The sequence below is a fragment of the Alligator sinensis genome, unplaced genomic scaffold (genome assembly GCF_000455745.1).
Source record: "Alligator sinensis unplaced genomic scaffold, ASM45574v1 scaffold758_1, whole genome shotgun sequence".
Classification (NCBI taxonomy): domain Eukaryota; kingdom Metazoa; phylum Chordata; order Crocodylia; family Alligatoridae; genus Alligator; species Alligator sinensis.
The window spans coordinates 823,266-844,498 of record NW_005842457.1 but is presented as its reverse complement, the minus strand read 5'-3'; the positions used below and the strand labels follow the sequence as shown (position 1 = coordinate 844,498).

The 21,233-nt window shown below is 47.1% G+C and overlaps 1 protein-coding gene across 2 annotated transcripts in view; it reads left to right on the top strand.

The window, feature by feature from the left end:
* LOC106722581 overlaps nt 1-21,233 on the top strand; it is an 87,698-nt gene that overhangs the window by 10,388 nt on the left and 56,077 nt on the right. For both annotated transcript variants that reach the window (XM_025212350.1, XM_014523187.2), the window contains exon 2: nt 19,513-19,588. In XM_025212350.1, coding sequence (XP_025068135.1) covers nt 19,513-19,588 — 76 coding nt within the window. The remainder of the gene's footprint in view (nt 1-19,512; nt 19,589-21,233) is intronic.

Sequence of the window (21,233 nt, the reverse complement as noted above, 5' to 3'; positions counted from 1 at the left end):
CGTGAGCCTTCAATGCGATGCTGTGGCTAGTAAAGCGAGCAAAACACTGGCTTGCATCCATAGATGCTTCTCAAGCAAATCCCTGGACGTCATTCTTCCATTGTACTTGGCCTTGGTGAGGCCGCAGCTGGAGTACTGCATCCAGTTTTGGTCCCCTTTGCTCCCTGGCTGGAGCTCCAGCAGAAACTTGCAGGTGCAGCTGGATCTGCCTGGCTTCTGTGTTCCCTCCTTCCTCTCTGACTTCCTCCCGCCCCAACTGCTTAAGCAGGGATCCCTTCTTCCCCTCTCCCACAGCATGGACCATAGGCAGCATGTGGTATGCTAGCTAATGCTGAGAGGTGTCTGTGTAAGGCAGACAGGACAGTGTCTGCTTAGGGCTTTTTGGAGCTCATTAACAGGTAAACTGGTAATATCCCTGCATTCTTTCCTTTGGAAAAAGCTGTTTAAGAAGAGCGTGAACTAATGAGTGAGGCTTTGTTTTCTGATGGGGTGCTGAATGCTGATAACAGAGCTGATAAATGCTCTGTTATCAAGGAATGAGGGGTGGGGGGAACCCCTCCCTAATCAGAGCATCCTGTCAGGGCCTGGCCATGCCCCGCCCCCCCCTCAGCTCAGTACTGTAGAAGGGAAGGGAGGGCTGCTCTATTGCCCCCCAGCTTCTAGCCTGAGCCATTGCAGGCAGGTGCCTGCATTTCCTTAGTCCAGAGGGGAAGTCTTTATGATTACAAACAGATTCAGCCTAGCCAGGTTAGACTAACCTGCAAAGATTGAATCAATTCAGGCTCAGGCTTTTTGAATGTCTGTCCTTAGCCCCTGGTTGCTGGGGTAGGTGGTGGTGTCAGACGCATATGTACTAGGGAGGGAGAGAGCCCAGGTGACAGCCTGAGAGGATGGAGGGATGGATCCATAGATTGTTTGTGAGGATATTTTGTCCATAAAACACCCCTTCAGCTGTTTTTTATGGAACAATACTTGTTCAGGGGAACCTGCCTTCTGACTGACTTCAGATTAACACAGCTAACTACTTCTCTCTGCTCAATGAGAGGATGACTATACATCCTGTTTCTCATAGGATTCATAGACATTAGGGCTGGAAGGGACCTTGGGAGATCATTGAGTCTAGCCCCCTGCCCAAAGGACAGGAAGTCAGCAGGAGTCATCGGATCCCAGCAAGATAAACATCCAAATGTCTCTTGAAGGTGTTCAAAGTAGGTGCTTGAATGAGCTCCGGTGGCAGGCTATTCCGGACCTTGGGGGCTCAGACAGTAAAGAAGTTCTTCCTTATGTCCAGCCTGAAATGGTCACGGAGGATTTTGTGACCATTCGACCTTGTCATAATTCCTCTTTAAACACCTGCCCTGGGAATCCTGTCATTTTGGGCAAACAAATTGTTTAGCCTATTCCTCTACACCCTCTCACCATGCTCTAGCACTCCCACCCCCTCCCACATTTTTGGAAAGCAGGCAAAGTTGGCGAGCTGGGGACTTGGCAAGTGGGCGTCTAGTTTTGAGACTAGGAATAGATGGTCACTCAAGTCCATGGCATTCTTCAGTCAACTTGCAGGCATGCCACAGCAGAGTGAGGTCACTCTCTCATGCAGAGCAGTGGAGCTTTCACTTTTTCACCTGAGAAAGCAAGTCGGGGGCTGTAGCTTAAGGGGTGTCATACTCGGTTCAGCTGGCAGCCAAATTCTCTGCCAGCATCAGGGGTTAACATAGCAGCTGCCAGGTGTAGGGACAGGCTCATGCTGCTGTACTGTAGCTGCTGCCACTGGCCAATTGACAAGGGTAAATTCAGCAGCACGAAAAGGGCTAATGAATGGCGGAGGAGAGGCGGGGGTGAGAGGATGCCTACCTCCTGTAACTCTTAACTCACTGGCTGCTCTGTTAACTCACTGAGTGCTGCCTGCACCAACACAGTGGTTTTGCTGACTATGATGAGAAGCCCTTTCACAACAGCCATAAGCTTTGGGAAAACGCAGTGGACCAGATGACCAACCTCCGGGGGGCTGTGTCCAACCCGCAGGCTATCTACTTGTCACCCCCTGCTCTAGCTCAGTGCATCCTATTTGCAGTGGTCACCCCGTTTGCTTGTTGGGTTGCTAGCTACCTCTCTGGTATAGCCTGAGTCTGACCTGTAAGGATGTTGCAAATCAAAAACAATCCCAGTTTGTTGTGGGTATGGCTGGGTTGTGCTGCAATGTTTGGATGTAACTATGCAGCCCTCTGACACACAAACCTGTTTCCTCTGGACCAGACAGTGTATGCGTGAATGGGAGGGGTTTTTGGCTGGCTCTTGTGCTTAAAGTTCAAATTCTCCCAAATGGAGAGCTACTGGGAAAGATCTGGTGCTCACTGGAAAGGACATGGAGCCCCCTAGGGTCACCTCAAATCCCTGAGGGTCCTGTTTTCCAACAGTGGTCTCTCATGTGAGCTGAGATTGCTCAGTAACTAACAGGCTTTGAGTTTTACTTCAGAGACAACTTGCTCAGACAGACCTGAGGACTGATCCAGGATGACAAAACATACAGCTCACTTCTCCATGAAATACTAGAGGCTTGATGTAAATCGAAAGAAGAAGGAAAACTTGCATCCAGCATCCCCCTAAAAGGGTTAAACTGGGATTTATTTGGGATGCCTGAAACATCTGTGTTGCCTGGTACAATGCATTTTCCAGCCTGACTGTAGGATACTGTTACTCGTGTTTGTGTGTCTGACTAATGTGATTCTGCATGGCTGAGTAGAGGTGATTGTCAAGCAAGATCTCCCAACACAGGGAGCTTCTTATCAGCTAATAAAACATCCCTTGGGGTTGGCAGGTGCCCTGTCTAGATCTTCTGAGAAGGGGGTGGGAGGGTTGGAAACACTGTTATCAGTTACACTATTTGTGCCAAATGCTGTAAGGCTGTGATTGTGCTTGTTTGACTGAGGGGCCCAGGAGATGCTGGGGAGTCATTGAAAATTGTCAGATGAGCTGACGTCCTACCAAGTGATCTCCGCTCAGCACAACTATTTAATAAGCAGGTTAGGGTGGTAATGTGGATACTTGTCCCAGAGGAGGTGGCAGTGTGTGTATTGAAAGTTTGGGAACCAAAGGAAAAAGTAGGGTGACGTTCTCTGATGGTAGCAGCACCTTTCCTCTCCCCTACTCTGTGGCCACATGAATTGAAGTTGGTACTGTTAGAAGTACTGAAGTCAGCATTCTCCAAGTTCTAGGAGCCGCTTCTCCCTGTTTCCATCCTTTTGTCAGCCTGTTCGAAATACATTCCCTTAATCAGCTGGGGGGGTGGGATTTAGGAGGTCTGCAGGCATCACCCATATCCTTTTCCCTCTAACTTTTTCCTTCTGCTAAGTGTGCATGGCAACTTACTGTAGAGTCCTTCCCATGGTAAATCCCCTCCCTGATTCTTCCTGAAATGCTTGCAAGCTGCTGTCTGTGTGCTTGCATGATGAAGAAAAACAAAAGGAGGAAGCTTATCTTCCATGACAGTCCTTCAAAAGGCAGCATGAATAATCCATAAGTCTTTCAGCCACATGAGCAAAACTATGAGCTTTAAAATACAGAGATGGAGAGAAACCTATTGTGGGGCTCTGTTAATGGCTGGCCAACGCCAGGCTAGGCTGGGATATTTTCTTCAGGCTGGATGTGAAAGGATGGGGTCTATCCAAGGGGCTTGCTGGAGACCAGGTGCTTGTATGTGAGAGGGGTAGACGTGGGACAGTAAGCATGACTGAAAAAGGCAAGAGTAGAATCCCACAAGTCTTTTCTTGTCCGTGTGAAATTGCTTTAAGAGTCTGCCAGCCAACTTAGGCTACCTATGCGTGGGCTGTGTGAGAAAGCGTCTTCCTTCCTTTTTCCCTCTTTTGTATTTTCTAGCCACTGTGAACAATGGTGCATTCCACGAACCCCCGAGTTTGGGCATTATAACCTTGTGCCGACCTTCAGGAAGGACAGCCCATTGCTTTGAGGGAACCGAGTGTTATTTATTGTTATTCACCCTGTGCAGTTGGAAGCACCCAGTAGGTCAGAAGTGTGTAGTGCATAGAACTGGACCAGTGCAAGTGTTGCTGAACATGTGGTCTTCCAGAGTTTGTGGTCAGGGGGATTTAATGATCTAATGCCAGGAGGTGTCAAAGAGCAGGTTCTTGCATGGGCAGGTTCTAACACCCTGTAATAACAGGCCCTTCAGTCTAGTAAAAACAAACTCAAGGGAGATGGTAATTTATGGACAAAGCCCTTGCTGAGATTCTCCTTTAGCTCAATTGCTAGAAGGTGGTGGTCAGATCCCCAGTCAATGGAACTAGCATAGTTCTGCTATTTGTATCAGCTAAGGCTGTCACCTTGTGTGTTTGGGAACAGAAGATCCTCATCACCCATGGAAATGATGTATTCCATGCAAATATGGACCACAGGACCATTAAAGCTAGCTGCCACTCTTTTTATGATTTGGCAGTGTTGTTGCAGCTGTTTGGGTCCAGAGAATATGTGAGATGCAAGGTGTATTTCCTAATACCTTTTACTGGACTAACTCCATAGTCAGGAGAGGTAGGCAAGCCTTTGGGTACACAATGCCTTTCCCCAGCTCTTCCTCAGGTCTTCTGAGGAAGGGCATTTCACCTCATCTGATCTCTCTCCCAACTTTGGAGGTGGTCCAAGATATGATGTCAGACAATTTTTGCTTCTTACTTTTTCCAAGAGCAGCAGTGACACCTTCTGAACTAGTGTCCCCCTTCCATGAACAATGCCCTGAGTGATGGTCCCAGCCTGGGAGTGAAGGCTCATGGGGAAGAATGTTTGATTTAGAGATGCTGATTGTCCCTCGTGAGCTGGGGTTGGGAGGTAGACGAGAGGGCAAGAAAAAGTCTGTTGAGAAGGCAGGGAATCAGACCATGCATCATTGTTCCTTGACGAGCCATATTGTTTACAAGTTATTCAACTTCTCTCTGGTAGCCTTGCAAGGTACAGGCCCAGTGGCTGCACTTCTTGCAGAGTGCAAACTCATGATTCACCCCACTTTTACATTGGGATCCCCAGGTTTCAGCAGCCCACTTCACCAACTGTCTTCAGTGGGTCCAGTTAGGTTGTGCGGTGGCTACAGACTTCTCTTTGAGCATTGGGGACAAGAGGTGAATAAAAACATTTATTTATGTGTCCAAAGGAGTGCAGCAACTGGAGAGAAAAAAGTAAAAATATCAAGTGGTCTGTGTGTGTGTGTGTGTGTGTGTGTGTGTGTGTGTGTGCGCACGCGCACGCGCCCGCCCCAGAATGTCTTACCTTAGCTAGGCCTTTCCCTTGCTCATTATTTAGCTAGGCCAACCTAGGCCTGGTGCTCCTGCACTGCAGGGGATCAAATTTCAGTGTCTTTTTCCCCTTCAGCTTCAGAGCTGAAGCTTTTAACAGAGGCATAACAGGGCAGCTGCACACCCTGGGCAACAGTGGCATGGCCAGCTGCTAGTTGCAGTGGTGTCTGATTTTATTTTATTTTTTTCAGCCTCCCATCAGAGGTGCCCCCCTCCCAGTTATACTGCTGGCTTTTAACAGTTACTGAGTTCTTTGTTCAAGGATACCCACCGCCACCTTCTCCTATCCCCTTCCACTCCCACCTGCTGCCACCAGAGCTATCAATCTTTTTGTTTCACAAAATGCGTTCCTACCCAGGAGGACCAAAAGGTGGTAACTTTTTAGTTCTCCTGTGCAATATGAAGTTTTGTTTCTACCTGGGAGAAGTGTTATGATCTTTGAATTCTCCTTTGCCTGACAAAAGACATTTGGGCCCAAAAGCTTCCAACCTAGTAAACTGTTATCCCCCCCCCCCCTTTTTTTTTTTTTTTTTTTTTTTTTTGCAACTATCTAGCTGGTCTAATAAAAGATATCACCTGTACCCGAAGAGTTTTGTCTGCCTGTGAAGGGAGTAAACACACAAAAGAATTGGCACCCTCATTGTTTAACTATCAGAGACTGGGCTAGCTACTGCCATTGTCAATCCTCTTGCATCTGTATAACTGCCCAGGACAGAGTTAACTGTTTGCAGCCTTGTAGCAGGTAGCATGATAGTATTCAGATTGCCAGAGGCACACATCATATTCATAAAAAAAAAAATACAGTTGTCTCCCACAGTCTTCACAATGTGACAGGCCTGACGGAGCAAGATCCTCAAGGCACACACGGGCTCAGCCAACCTGTCATTGGTTTCTCCAGCTTAGCCAGATGGTGGCCCTGTCAAGCAACACAATCTGCAAGGGTTACAAACACCAGGGCCAAAAGCTGCCTGTTATAAACTAACGAGCGAAGAAGTTTGAAGGCAGAGTGGAAATAAGAAGGGAAAGCTTTCTTGAATACTTTCCCATTGTTTTGGAAATCGTGGCTACTGATGGACCACTTGCAAACCCAGATCCTGGTCTTCCTTGGCTCCAGTATGAAGTTCTGGAACATGAACCAGATACTTGGATCCACACCCCAGCTCTGGTACCTTCTTTGTGGGTTGCATAGAAACCCATTACAAGCCACTTCCTTAGAAGAAAATGATGCAAAACTCAAAAATGCAAAACAGGTGAGATTAGAAGAGAACTTGGGAAAGAAGGAAAATGAGGCATTAATTTGATTGCATCACTCCTGTTTCCATCTTTCTCTTTGCCACTTCATGGCTCAAACCTGCCCTGTGGCATCACAAGATCTCACTTGCTTTTCCCAGCATCTCTCTAATCCAGAGGTTCCCAAACTTTTTAAATATGATGAATGACACATTAACTGAATATTCTGTGGACACCTCCCCTCCCATTTGTGATTGTACGACTTCCCTGTGGCAGCTACAGTAATCTCCTACTTGGAAGAATTCTACAGGGAAAGTAAATAGTAAAGTATGGCTGCCTTTAATTCAGTTTAGCAGCTGAGATGGAAAAGAGCCAGCACCATGTGCCCTCTTTTTACTGTGGTGTTTATAGGTGTCTGTCACCATAGCATCAGCAGTAACATTGCGGTAGGGCTGAGCCAACCATTGTGGATGAAGTAAGAGCTGACCAAACCCCTTTGCTTGAAATCTAAGGGGCTGGGGTTTGGACATGAGTTTTTCATTGCTCAACATCAGTGTAATCAACAGCTGGACTGTGGCCTCTTTGGCCCTCTCAGACAGACACGCCTTTTTCCCTTGCAATCCATGAGAATGGTCAGCTCAGCTTAGCCTCTGTATAGGGTGCAAAACTGGGCTTTAGTTTAGTAGTGGCTGGGGAAAAAGCTCTGTAGCCCAAACCACTGAGATAAACTTCACTCTAGGAAGCCACCAATTCAGCAGGGGACTGTTACAAGAGGTTTCTCAGTACTGAAACCCTACAGCCTACAGTGCAAGTTTAAAGCAGTCTTGGGGCTGCAGGCCAAGGATCTGCAGGGGGAGGGCAGGATTTATGCACATGTAGCAAAACCAGCCACGCCAGCCTTCTGCTGTCATCAGTTTGGATGGAAAAAGCTTTTTCTTGAGGAAATGCAGAACCCTTTCAGGGGACAGGTCAGCTAATGAAAAAGTGAGATAGAGGTTGAGATTAGCAGTTAATACTTGCCCCTTCAGTCATGAAGCTGGTTTATGTCATAAATGTATTTATGGAAGTCCCAGCTTCCCATGGAGACAACAGCCACACCATGGGGAATCTTGCAAAGAGTGGCAGCTGATTTGGCTCATGCACCCGCACATGCAGACACTTGTATATTCATGGTGTTTCTCTCGCTCATCCCCCCTCACTCCAAGTGCAGCCACATGCATGCCCAGGTGCTGGCATATAGACACTTTCCCACACAGTCACGTGGTTCACATGGAGGACCAAATGTAACCCCATGCTCACATTTCCACATAGACAGGAACAAGCACTTACACGTGCTATGTCACTCCCTGATGCACTAGGGTTGCTACAGACAGCAATAGGTGCACACTCCCAGGAAACACTTCCTGTTGTACTAGTGTACTAGTCGGATGGGCACACAGACATACCTGCAGTTGGATGCATCTTGGTCTCCACACTCAATCCCACATATAGCCTGGGTGTACACGGGTATGTACTCCCTCCTCCAATTGAAGGGTATTGTTAGCTGGCAGGTGTGCTGTAGATGAAACTGCAGACTACTCACAGTTTCCCTCTGTCCCAAAAGTGCCAGGCCAGGACAATCTGGAACTTAACTATATACAGATTTATTGATGTACATATACACAGGGTCTAGGGAAGGTGATATTAACATGTACTTGCGCGCACACGCACACACACACACACACACACACACACACATACACACACACACACACACACACTCCTTATATGATGCTATATTCCAAGGATCACACTACCTCTAAAAGCACCGGGCCCTGCACAGGTAAGCAGCTGATCTGGGCCAGGTATCCCACAGAAGAGTACAGGTGAGCAACAGGTAAGTACGGGTAAATACAAGAAAACAACCAATAAATACAGATAATCCCTAAAATATCCATCAAATAAATCAGAAAACCCCCAAAAGGCATCAATATGAGTTCAAGAAGACATAGGTGAAAGATAATACAGGTTCTGGTAGAGCTCCAGCAAGACTCATATACTATAACTGCTAATTCACAAATATAATAATACACAAAATATAAGGTGCGCTATACCCAAATGCAAGATGTGTCAACATTGGGTTAGGTTTAACTCCTTAAGCTCCACCCCCCAAAGGCCTCTCAAGGGGCTTACTGAGGCATTGGCTGCGTTCCAGCAACCAGCAGGAGAAGAAATCCTCAGTGCTGTCCAGGTCCCGCTGTGACTTCCTGGGACATGCCCCAGAGAGAGACTTTAAATCCGGGGAGCCTTCCCTTGCTTAGGCTTCCCCTGCAGCCTCACCACCAAGAGCAGCTTCCCCGTTCTCTGTGGGAAACCCCTTGCCGGGTAGCTCACAACTCCATTGCCCTGGGTGGGAGGTGTTCGTCTCCTTGCAGACGAGCCGGCCCCCTCCTATTGAGGCCCAGCTGCCTCTGCTTCTTTGGGCCCACCAGCCAGTGTGGGGCCCTGTGCACCGTCGTGTGCACTGAGGGCTCTGCCTTCTGCTAAGGTTTGGAGGCCCAGGCTGCCTTGTGCAGCACTGGGGCTCGGTCCGCTCCCGGACCCTCTGTGCAGAGATATCTGCACCGAGTCACTGGCCCCACGCCAGCAGCTGTAGACCCGAGCTGCCTTGAGCGACTCCCAGGGTCTGGGCTCCATGCGCACTGGGTCCCTAGCCGCCTGCCAGGGGTTGCAGACCCGAGCTATCTCAAGCAGCTCCCAGGGTCTGATTCCCATGCACTGTGCAGCGACTGGGGCTGGAGCATTGGACTGGCATGTGGAGGTCTTTGCGGCTCTTCCAGGTGCTGGCTCCACCTGCCGGACTGTTTGTCTCCAGCTCCTCTGCTGCCCCACTCTATTCTCCGTCCCCAGACGCGTCTGCAGCGTACTGGGCATGCAGCTCCTTTTATTCTCTTTGGAGGCTCTGCCCCCCGAAGTTCTGCCGGACCTGTAGAGTACAGGCTTAAACCAGGTCTGGGGCTCTCTTTGCCATTACCTGATTGGTGGATGGGCTCCACCAATCACAATGGCGATTCTCTGAGCCTGGACGTGCCAGGCTGTATCAGTAAGTCCTCCACGCACACTAAACACTCTCATGCTGAACAAATGGGGCCTGAGGACCATGCTGAACAAGTGAGGTCTTTGGAAGAGGGAGATATAGTTATGCCACCCAACTGCTGTCCCTGTTCAGCTTCCCCTGCCTCATGAGAGTGTAAACTTTCCTCCTCTTTGGTAAATTCCCTGATGATTATCTGCAGAGTAACTTTTGTTCACCTGGTAGTCGCTGGATCCGCTTATGATCAAGGACTAGACCAAGGAGAACAACACATTAGCAAGGTGGCTTTGTCCCTCTTGATTGTGAAGTCCCAGAAGTCTCTTCCTGTGTTTAAACCAAACTCTATTAGGGATCAGCGAAAGACCTAACATGGGGGAGCAGATTACCTGTCATGTGCCTACCAGGGCAGTGCTGTATTTTCCTCTGAGGCTGCTGGTGCTGGCTGTTGTTGGAGACAGGCTACTGGACTCAGTGAACCTTGGATCCGATATAGTATGGCAGTTCTGAAAGTCCTTACTGAAGCTACCATCATCCCTCCTTGTGTTCAGCTTGCCGTTCTTGGAGGTGATTTCCATCCAACAGGGAAGGAGCCGCGAGCACTTCCTGGAAGAGAGGTCTGGGGTGTGGGGAAGGCATCATATCATGGGATAACTATTAGCTTTCCTGGTGAGAGCATGTGTGGGGGTTTCTAGGCAATAAGTGTTTGTTTGCAGTCCACGGTGAATGAGCCCATCACCCATTCACCCTACTTCTTTCTTTATTTCCCAAATTTTATATCAGAAATCCAGAGAGGTGACTCAAGGCGACCAACTTATATATGACATAGGTGAGGGGGAACCTGGCGTAGAAAGAGACATTCATATAGAGGGAGGGCTAGTCAAGGTAATGGTGTGTTTCATGGCCCTCAGACTACCAAAGGATGTATCAAATGCCCTAGCTGAAGGACCCAAATGAATGGCAAAGGTGCCAGCTACGAGATACAGGTTGATATGCAAGGGAAGGATGGAAACAGGATAACATTAATACACTGACTTGCACTAGTTTTCAGATGAGCTTTTAAACAGTTGCAAACAGAATTGGTCAAATACACAAGCATGTTCCTGCAAATCAGCATTTGTGTACGTGCACCAGGCACTGCACATGCAAAAACCTGCATTTGTCTGCCTAATAGGGACCTCCTGCCAGAAAAAGGCTTACAGAATGACGGCACAAATGGGCATGCAGGCAGGTTTTGCAGGTACTTTTTCAGAGACTGGCTGAAACTGTGGGCCTGTATGTCTAACTTCTTTATGCCTGAATGCATAGGTTCATAAGAAGCTTTCATTTTCTTTGTTAATATCAACGTGGTGTGATAACACAAGTCTGCCTGACTTCAGACATGGAGGAAGCAGCAACTTACACTGCAGACAGATGTCCTTGAGCTGTGACTTGTAAACTTTTATGCATGCCTGATATGCGTGAGCTGGGGACTTCTATTCTACTGCCTTCACATGCAGAAGTAAATGTTGTTTATGTTTCAGGGAGCAAAGGGACTAGTTGGTACCCTTGATTTGAATGAAATTTTCTGTCACTTGGATGTCATTATTCAGTTTTTGTGACATGGACAGAGGTTACTATACAGGCATGGGTTGTGCAGTGAAGGATAGGGTCATGAGGCTAATGCAGTGATTCTCAGTCAGGGTCCCACAACACCTTAGGGTACCTTGAGTTTTTTTCAGGGTGCTGTGGAATGCTGCACAATGTTAGTGCTGTTAAGACATGCAAACATGTCATACAAGATACATCCAGAGATTTCAAATAGGAATGTTAAAAAAATCCTGCCCTATTGTGGGTTTTTTGAGTTCTTTGCAACAGAAGAATTGCTCCACCACTCTATTTCTGTAGCCAAAAATCAAGTGAAAACTAAGAGCTAACATTTTTCAAAGTGTACCTTTACTCTAGCAAGGCGTGCCTTGAATTTATCAAGGGGCATCTTGAGTCAAAAAAGGTTGAGAACCACTGAGCTGATGCCATTTTGAATAGAATGGTTCTTAAGAGAGCACAGTCCTATGGGCAAAGGTCAGGAGGATTTAGGAAAGAAAATCTTTTCTCCATTTGCTAAAGGTTGGTTTATGCTTTGTAGTATGACTGCTTGTAACTCTTCCACAAGACTTGCTTGATTTTAAAATGTTACTGTAACACTGGAAATGTTAATTGTCCAGATAAATGTCTAATCTTTTTGTTTTGGGGGTTTTTTTGGCTTGCAAAGGTCTTGGTTATCATGATCCCTTGGGGCAGTGAGTTCCATAGGCTAATAGTTTCCTTGCAGAACTGCCCCTCTGTTCGAGTTAAGGCACATGCCTTGGGTGGTACTGAAGGTGGGGAGGCACCTCATCCTGCTGCCTGTAATGTCTCAGTTCTGGAGATGAATGGAGGATTTTAGTTTCTGGGCCTGTCAGTCGAGCACTCTACCTGAACTGTCCATTTTGTGATTTAAGCTGTAGAGGATTTTACTGAGCCAAAAGTAGAGACTAAAACTAAAGTACAGGTTCAGCCAGGCTGAATAATGGCTAGAAGTCACAGAGGCGCAATACGGTGTTTGAGTGCCCTGGAGGAGCAGCTGCACATGGGGTAGAGTCACTGGCTTTGCTGCCAATGGTGCGATGGAGGCCCAGCCAACAGCATAGCTGCTGCTATTTCTGTGTCCTTCTTCTCAACCCTCTCCTTGCCACACCTGGCTCAGTGCCCAGGACTGGTGCCAGTCATCTCCCCCCCCTTCATTATGCTACTGAAAATCATGTCTTCGGTAGTTTAAAGTCCAAAGAGGAAGAGCGATTGCTTTGGTCTGCGGCAAGGTACAAGCGCACTAGATGTGATAGGCTGAAACTGAGCAAAGTTACAATTTAGGCCAGTGGTATTCAACCTTTTGGCCCCCTAGATAAGTGGCTCCGGGCTGTCCACTAGTCCTTTACATCAGAATTGGGCCTGGCCCCATGTACCAGAATTAGGCCCTGCACTACCCAGATCAGCTGTTGTCCTAACTGGCTCCCCACCACCCCAGTCAGATCAGATCTATGCTGCCCCATGCTGGAACAGCCCCGGGTCAGCTGGATCAGTTTTGCACTGCCCCAATCTGTCCAGCACACCCAGCCTAATGTAGATCCAGTGGCTGGAAAATTGGCTCCGTGGTCGGACCCAGAGGGTAGTAATTGATGGAAGTCACTCATTGTGGTGTCCTGTGACCAGTGGGGTCCCCCAAGGCTCTGTCCTTGGACCCATACTGTTCAACATCTTCATTAATGATGTGGACACTGGAGTCAGAAGCGGACTGGCCAAGTTCGCCGATGACACCAAACTTTGGGGCAAAGCATCCACACCAGAAGACAGGCAGGTTATCCAGGCTGACCTGGACAGGCTCAGCAAGTGGGCGGACGAGAATCTGATGGTGTTCAACGCCAATAAATGCAAGGTTCTCCACCTTGGGAAGAAAAACCCACAGCATCCTTATAGGCTCAGCAGTGCTATGTTGGCTAGCACTATGCAAGAAAGAGACTTGGGGGTCATCATTGACCACAAGATGAACATGAGCCTGCAGTGCGATGCTGTGGCTAGTAAAGCGACCAAAACGCTGGCTTGCATCCATAGATGCTTCTCAAGCAAATCCCGGGACGTCACTCTCCCCTTGTACTCGGCGTTAGTGAGGCCGCAGCTGGAGTACTGTGTCCAGTTTTGGGCTCCACAATTCAAAAAGGATGTGGAGAAGCTTGAGAGAAGAGCCATGGGGCTCTTTAGCCTGGAAAAGCACAGGCTCAGGGGTGATCTGATGGCCACCTACAAGTTTATCAGGGGTGACCACCAGTATCTGGGGGAATGTTTGTTCACCAGAGCGCCCCAAGGGATGACGGCTAGGTCGAATGGTCATAAACTACTACAAGACCATTTCAGGCTGGACATAAGGAAGAATTTCTTTACTGTCTGAGCCCCCAAGGTCTGGAACAGCCTGCCACTGGAGGTGGTTCAAGCGTCTACATTGAACACCTTCAAGAGCAAACTGGATGCTTATCTTGCTGGGATCCTATGACCCCAGCTGACTTCCTGCCCTTTGGGCAGGGGGCTGGACTCGATGATCTTCCGAGGTCCCTTCCAGCCCTAATGTCTATGAAATCTATGAAGTGTAGTTGCTCTTCCACAACTAGGGCTACAGGCCTGGCTGTGTCAGTGAGATGATTCCTTTTTGAGTGTAGAAACCACATCCCTCTTGGGAGGCATTTATATTGCAGTATTTATATTGCAGGACTAGATGACCTCCTAAGGTCCCTTACAACCCTACTTTTCTATGATTCTATGTGAGCTACAAGTGGAAACAGATCCATAGGTTTAGTTTCCTAACCATTAAAAGCAGTTCAGCATCCCCAACCTTGAGTCGCAGCAAACAGTGTCTAGAGCAGGATTTGGCAACCAACCTGCAAAGCCATTGGGTCCAGCCTGCAGACACGAGGCTTCAGTAGCATTTGGTGGCTAGGAATTTTGGCAAGTCACTTTCCTGTGCTACTGTGGGGAAAAGCAGTGTTGGCAGCTGGGTCATAGCACCTGCCCAGTCACCCACCTCTGACCTGAGCTAGATCCCTCTAGCCCACAGCCTAAAGATGTTGTCAGCCTCTGGTCTAGAGAAGCATTACAGGCAAGTTGGAGCTATTCTTGCTTTGAGTGTGAAACTGGTGGTGGGGGGAATGTGGGGATGGACATAGTAGAGGCAAAGTAGCTGTAACAGGATTTTGTGTTGTGTAGATTGAATTTGTATTGAGTATCTCAAGGGATCAGAAATAGTTCACAACAGTGTAGGGCAACCTTTTTGGCAGGTGTGCCACAAATTAGCCCATACCCTCCCCAGGTGCCACTCTGATCCCCTTCTTCTACCCAATTGGCTGTTCTCCTTTTTGCTCCCTGCCCTGTGCTCCCTTTCAGATCTGCTGCTTTGCTTTCTGGTCCCTACCCTGTGCTCCCTGATCAATCTGCTGCTCTTTTTCCTGATCCCTGCCCTATCTGCCACTGTGCTGCCTATCTCCTCCCCAGTGTACTGTGGGCCACACAAAGAGGCTGCCATCTTTTGTTTAACGGGTAAACCGTGGGAAGTAACAACTGTCTCGTAGTGACTATGGCTTTCATGCTCAATTAACTGTCTATATGAGTTACTCGTCTTGAGTTAGCTGAGCTTGGGTGAGGACAAATGTGAGGACAAATGTGTGGTGAAATGACACTCACAGTCCTGCCTCCGTACTGGTGCTGCACTCACCTAGATGTAGCCCTAGGGCTTGCAGAAGCGTAGCCCATAGTTCATAGTGGAACGTGTACCGTAAGTTGGCCACCCCTCATGTGTAAGGCTTTCTAATCTAAATCACTGGTTCACATCCAGCCATCCTTGTTAATTATCTCACATCATTATTCTCACTCTTGGCTAAATACAGACAGTCAAAAAACCTGAGGCTGAATCCATAGGTGATGTTTGCCACCGGATCGGCTGCTGGGGGACCCCCCCCCAGTCAGCAATTGACCGCTAGCGCCCCCCCAGGATCAGGAGGCATCAGTCGCCCATGGCTGAATTGATTCAATCTTTGCAGGCAGTCTAAGATGCATAGCTTGAACCAATAAGCAAGTGAACAGACATTCATTTTTTATTCCAGAAATGCAGCCACATGCCTGCAGTGGCCCAGGCCAGAAGCTGGGGGGCGCTAGAGCATGCCTTCCTGCTGGGCTGGAGTGAACAGCTTGGGGCAAGTTTAGCTTGCCCACTTTTAAGGGGGGAGGGGTGTGGGGGAGGTGCAAAGCATCCTGGGATGCTGGAGAACTGCGAGTTAATTTGAATCTGGAGGGATTTGGGACAGAAGTTCAATCAACCAATTTAACCTAAATTCATTAAGGCTGATAGTACATCCATCCAGGTTTATCTTAAACTGGTTTTGGCCATTTTGAAAGCAGTTTATGTGCATTAAACTTTTGTTGTTTAACAGATTTGAACCGGTTTCCAATCAATTATACCAGTTTATGTGTAATTTCTGTGCTAGAAGTGCTAGATGTCACTGTCATTCTTTGAGAAAAAATGCTAAGAATTGACTTGAGGTTGCAAAAAGAAATGGGGCCGAGACCCCTTCCTGGGAAACTTGGGTTTGCTCCTGTCTCTACCTTGCCTGGGAGCAGCATGAACTAGGGATGAGAGGTCTTGGCTAGGTGGCTTGAGACTCTTGGTTTCTGTTTTTGGCTCTGCTGCTGTCTTTCTATGTAACCTTGAGCATCAGTTCTCTCTTCATCACCTTTCCCCTCCCGTCTTTTGTTTAACGGGTAAACCGTGGGAAGTAACAACTGTCTTGTAGTGACTATGCCTTTCATGCACAATTAACTGTCTATATGAGTTGCTCTTCTTGAGTTAGCTGAGCTTGAGTGAGGACAAATGTGTGGTGAAATGACACTCACAGTCCTGCCTCCGTACTGGTGCTGCACTCACCTAGATGTAGCCCTAGGGCTCCCAGAAGCATAGCCCACAGTTCATAGTGCTTCAGGGAGATAAGCTGCTCTGATATTCGTTCCCAGTTAGTATTGGGATAGCTTGTTTGCTGTTTCTGGGCACATGGTGGGAATGGGGGTGAAGACATTGGAGGGCCAGCAGTACTCAAGTAGAGCTAGTTTGTATCTGTACCCCCAACTAGTCTCATTAGCAGCTGATGAGTTGTGTTAACAGGACTTTAGCCTATAGCCCCTGACAAGCCTGTCAACCTAAGTTAAAAATACACCTGAGTTAAGAGGTTTTTGTGTGTGGCCAGGACTCAAATTAGGGTTTAACTCTGCAGTGAGTTTAAGGCTAAAATGTGCTTGACAGCCTGTAGTACAATAAGGCCTCAGTCTCTGTTTGGGGCCTTGAGGCACTGCTCTACTGTAAATAACATATTGTATCTGCTCAGCCTACAAATAGAGGACTGCTAATTTGGCACCTCTCCTCAGTAATGACCTTATTAGATAGTGCATGTGCATGCATACATACAATATAATTTTAGTTGCTGTGGAAAAACAAACAGTCATTTATTTCAGTGGTATTCAGACTGAAGGAAAATCCACTTTTCCTTCCCTCAATCTTGGTGTGACAAGTCATGGAAAATTGCAAACATCATTAAAGAAGGAAAATATTTTCCTGCTTCTACCAGGGCATCAGATTTCAAGTAGGTAGAGGATGAAGACAATGTCTCTTTAAAAATGAAATTATGGGACGTGGCAAAATAGCGTGGTCGACACAGCACCTGTACCATGTTCAGTGTTAGCTGTAGGCCTTCTCTATTGCTCCTGGGATTCCTTTGTACTCCACATATTTTTTCCATACATGGCCCAGTTAAGTACATTTCCTGCTTTTCTGCTTGTGTGTGCATGCATCAGTTGGGATGTGAACTATCATTCTGGTGATAGCTCACAGGAAGCAGTGGTGTATGTGGGGGTGGTTGTGTATTAATATAACATGTATTCTCCCTGTGCCTCCTTGAAATTTAAGAGGTGTTTAAGACATCAACACTTTTAAAAGGGAACAATATCGTTTTCTCCCAAATATAACTCATAATTAACCTTTAGAACTAGTTGCCATTGGAAAATAACCATGGTTAGAAGCCTAGGAGGATTCAGAAATGGATTTACCAAAACGATGAATAAGAGGAATTATTGTAGTTATTTAAAATAGTACTAAAATGCATAAGGGATATAAAATTGTATTCTTCTGGGCAACTGCTAACTGCATGAGGCCACAAAACCTTCTTCTTGGGTCAGGTTATTCCATAGTAGTCCTTCAAGGGTGGAGGTTCTTGGAGTTCTTTCAGCTTCTTTTGAAGCATCTATTGGTGTCCAATGCTAAGGACAGGATAATGCACTAGGTAGACCTTAGGTTTGATCCACTATTGTAATGCCTGTGTATATGTTGAAAACGCACACATTTAACAATGTGATAGGTGTGTAGATAGACGTGTAATGTCCAACTGAGCATTAGCTGTGTTCCATCTCCTGAAATGCTGCCAGAATCAGATCCAGGTCCCTTTTCCAGCCCATCACAGACACAGGAGCTAGCCACCAAGTTTGGATTTTTATTTTTAAATATGTTCAACACTGGAGAGTGGTTGGGTGAGATGGTTTTGGTTTTGACCCATTGGTTGGCCAAATCCAAGTATATCTGGAAGTTTCAGCAGTGTGAAATGTCTGAGTCCCAAATGTAATCAGGGGTGTACAGTTTATGGTGCTGCAAACCTTTGTGGTACCACAAACTGCATGTGGCAAACATTAAAAAGTGCCCTGTGCTGCACATTTGCAGTGCAAAATTTGCTACTGGTATTTCTCTGGTAGAACACTACCCCCCCCCAAACAAACAAAAAACCATAAAAAACCCCAAACAAACAAAAGAACCCCCCAAACCCAGCACAAAAAGCAGGACAATGCATGTACAACAAGTGTGTGCTGACACACGTGGAAGCTGGGCTATCCAGAGTAACGCTTTGGCTGCTGGCCAGGTCTTCATGCTTCCTGACCTGTGCCCCTGATGCTCCAGGCCACCAGGTAAGACTGCTGGTTCCGACCTCCAGTTCTCCCTAGCTGAAGAGCCAGGAGGAGCTGGGCAAGGACAGTTTGCCTGTTGTGGCATAATTTTGTCCTGCAACTAAGCCCACATGCAGGGGAGTGTGTTGCAGCAATCTGTGCTGCTGCAACCAGGGCACTCTTAATCCAGGAAAAAAAATAGTGGCACAGTTCACTCACTGGTCTGCAAACCAGATCCGGTCTGTCGGCCTAGTCCTGCCACATGGAGCTGGCACAGCTGGGTTCCAATCCCACTTCGTGGGGCCAGTTTGCTTGGCATCTGAGCTCACCCACTTTTTGTGATGCACTTTTTTTTTGCTACTCTCACAACTCACTGGTGTGCCACAGCACACCCTTTGGGAACCACTGATTTGGACATTGTCCTAGTGCCCCATGTGGTAGGTATCAGGAGCAGATGAATTTTCCAGTACTGTGTGCTGATTGTGGTGGCAGGAGATGAGTGTTTATTTAGTGACAAGTTGTGTGTTTTTGGAGATGTGGTGATACAGGAGGTGTGGTAACAGTAGGTATTTGGGTTTAGAGAAAAGGAGAGGTGTGTAGGGTGGCATAGCAATGTGGATGTTCCAATATGGAAACGTCCTATAAAATGCTGATAAATTTTAAATTTTAAATTACCTCTGTCTATCAAATTCTGTGGGTGGTTTTAGAAAATCTGCAGAAGGATTCAAGGGTTCTGTTATAGTCTGTAGATTTGGTAAGTAAATTACATTTCTGTGGAATTCTATGTGCACCATCCTTATTCCATTATATCAGACTTCTTCCATAAAGGGTGACAGGGCGAGTATATACTTGCTTTGTTAATGTATGCAGGTGTCATCATGAGAGGAATCTGGGCACATATATATAGTGTAGTTGAGATGATGGCCTACGTGAATTTGTGGGTGTCTTGTAGGCTGGGGGTGACGAGACGTGTCTGTGTTTGTGAGGGGGAGTTGGGGAAGTGCTTGTCCCTAGGGGAGCACAGGTGGGGACAGACTTTGTGTGGTTGCAGGGTGTGTTTTTTTTTAAGGGGTTACCTAACAGGGTGTGGGTGTGTATATATGGGGAGAGTTGGAGGTGGAAGGGGGGAAGTTGTGGTAGGCTGTGTGTTCATGTTGGGTGCAGGTGGCAGGGTACATGCTGGAGTGGAGTGGAGACTGAGGTTGGGGAAGAGGATGTGTATGTAGGTCAGGGTGTCCTGGCAGGCATGTGTGGTTTGTGGTGTGGATAGCTGCAGGACATGCGGGAGAAATGGCTGCATGCAGCATCATGGGCAGTGGGCATAAAGCATTTAATACTAATGACAAAGCCTTTCTCTTTTGATTTTCCCCTTAGATCTCCTATCCCCCAAGTGATGAGGACAGCGACGACTCTGAGGGCGAGAACCAGGAACTTGCTCAGATTGACAGAGGTAAAGCAAGAGGATGGGCAGGAGGGTTCACGGCTGCTGTTGGTAGATGTCTGCCTTCTAGTTCATGTTATCCCAGCTACACCACAACCAGTTGTACAGTCCCACTATGTATCTCCCCAGTGGACACTTTGCATCAACTCCCATTTCCACATGCATCCTCCTTAGCATGGCAACCTTTGCTCAGGAGAGGCCTGATGGCTGCAGGGGATTCACCAGGATTGTAAACAGGTGTTCAGAAGGGCATCAGTAGTCAGGATTGTTCTTCACTTCCCTCTACATGTACACGAGTACATAATAGGGCTCAATCCCTGATGCTCTGATTGAGCGGATTTTGATCACTTTTACACTCTGGGACTGTGTATGGGGCAGCCCAGTCCCTGAGGTAGGAAGTCAACAAGACTGGCCCTATGGATAAATTGTGCAAGTGTTTCCAGTTGGGAGCAGAGGTTGCTGAACTGTTTAAGTTTTTTGCTACGAAAGGTGAATATTGGACAGGGACCAGAAGCTCAGGTCAGTGAAGGTTTCAGGGTAGGGTAATGGCAGAGCGGGGAGGAGAACCCAGTCCCCTGATTCCCAACCCAGGGCCCTGTCTAGTAGACCTTGCTGATTCTTTCTAAGCTGCATACAACAAAGCCTGTTATTATATGAATCATACATCACACAGACTGCTTCATTATTAAGGTTGCAAAATCAAGCACACCAGTGTTAGGAAATGCCTAAACTAAGATGAACTCTGCGACCTAATTTGGCCCACTTTGAACATATGCATTATGATCCATTATACAAACACATCATATTGTGTCCAGAGGGACACTGCCTCAATCAAGGCCCAGGGTGGATGGTGCTCAGGAAGTGAGCAGCTTTTCCCAGTTTTAACCTTATCATTCACGGTGTGGCCCCAGATCTTATTTACTGCACACTGTTTAAATAATGCTTTGAAGACTGAATTAGTAATTTAGTCACCATCTTTTTTATCATGCTCATCTCTGCAGGGCTCTAGCAATTTACAAACACGGATTGACTTATTTTCACAAAACCCCAGGGAAGTATAAGGATGATTTAATTTCTGTTTTAAAGATGGGGAGCTGAGGCACAGGAAGATTAAGGTCAAAAGTATCCACCGATTGTGGGTCCCAAATTAGGGACACCACAGACCTATTTTTTTAAGAGTAGCTGGCATTAAATGGCACTTTGCATATTCACTGCACATCTCCCATTGCATGTCACGTTCCAAAATATTGTGTTAGGCACCCAGAAATGAGGAGCACACAGTTAGCAACCACCTGTGAAAAGTTTGGCTATAGTGTTCTTTACCTGACAGTCCATAGGACCTTTGTGCCTGAGCTAGGGATCCAAAACAATTCTCCAGGGCAACACATGACTGCTTTTGGCATTAGACCAACCTTTTGCTTGCTGCAATTTCCTGTTTTATTTGCTACTCGCCTTCCAACTTGTGCAACAAATGAAACAGGGATCCTACAGTCAACAGTTTCCTTGATATACAACTCTGGTTCATTCCGAGCATCATCTATTCTGGGTTGTGAAAGATGTAAAGGTCTTGCAGAGAAAATAGGATGTGATTGTCCTAGAATAGGATCATCATGGATATGCACAGAGAGGCTGAATTAAGGTTGCGCATACAGCC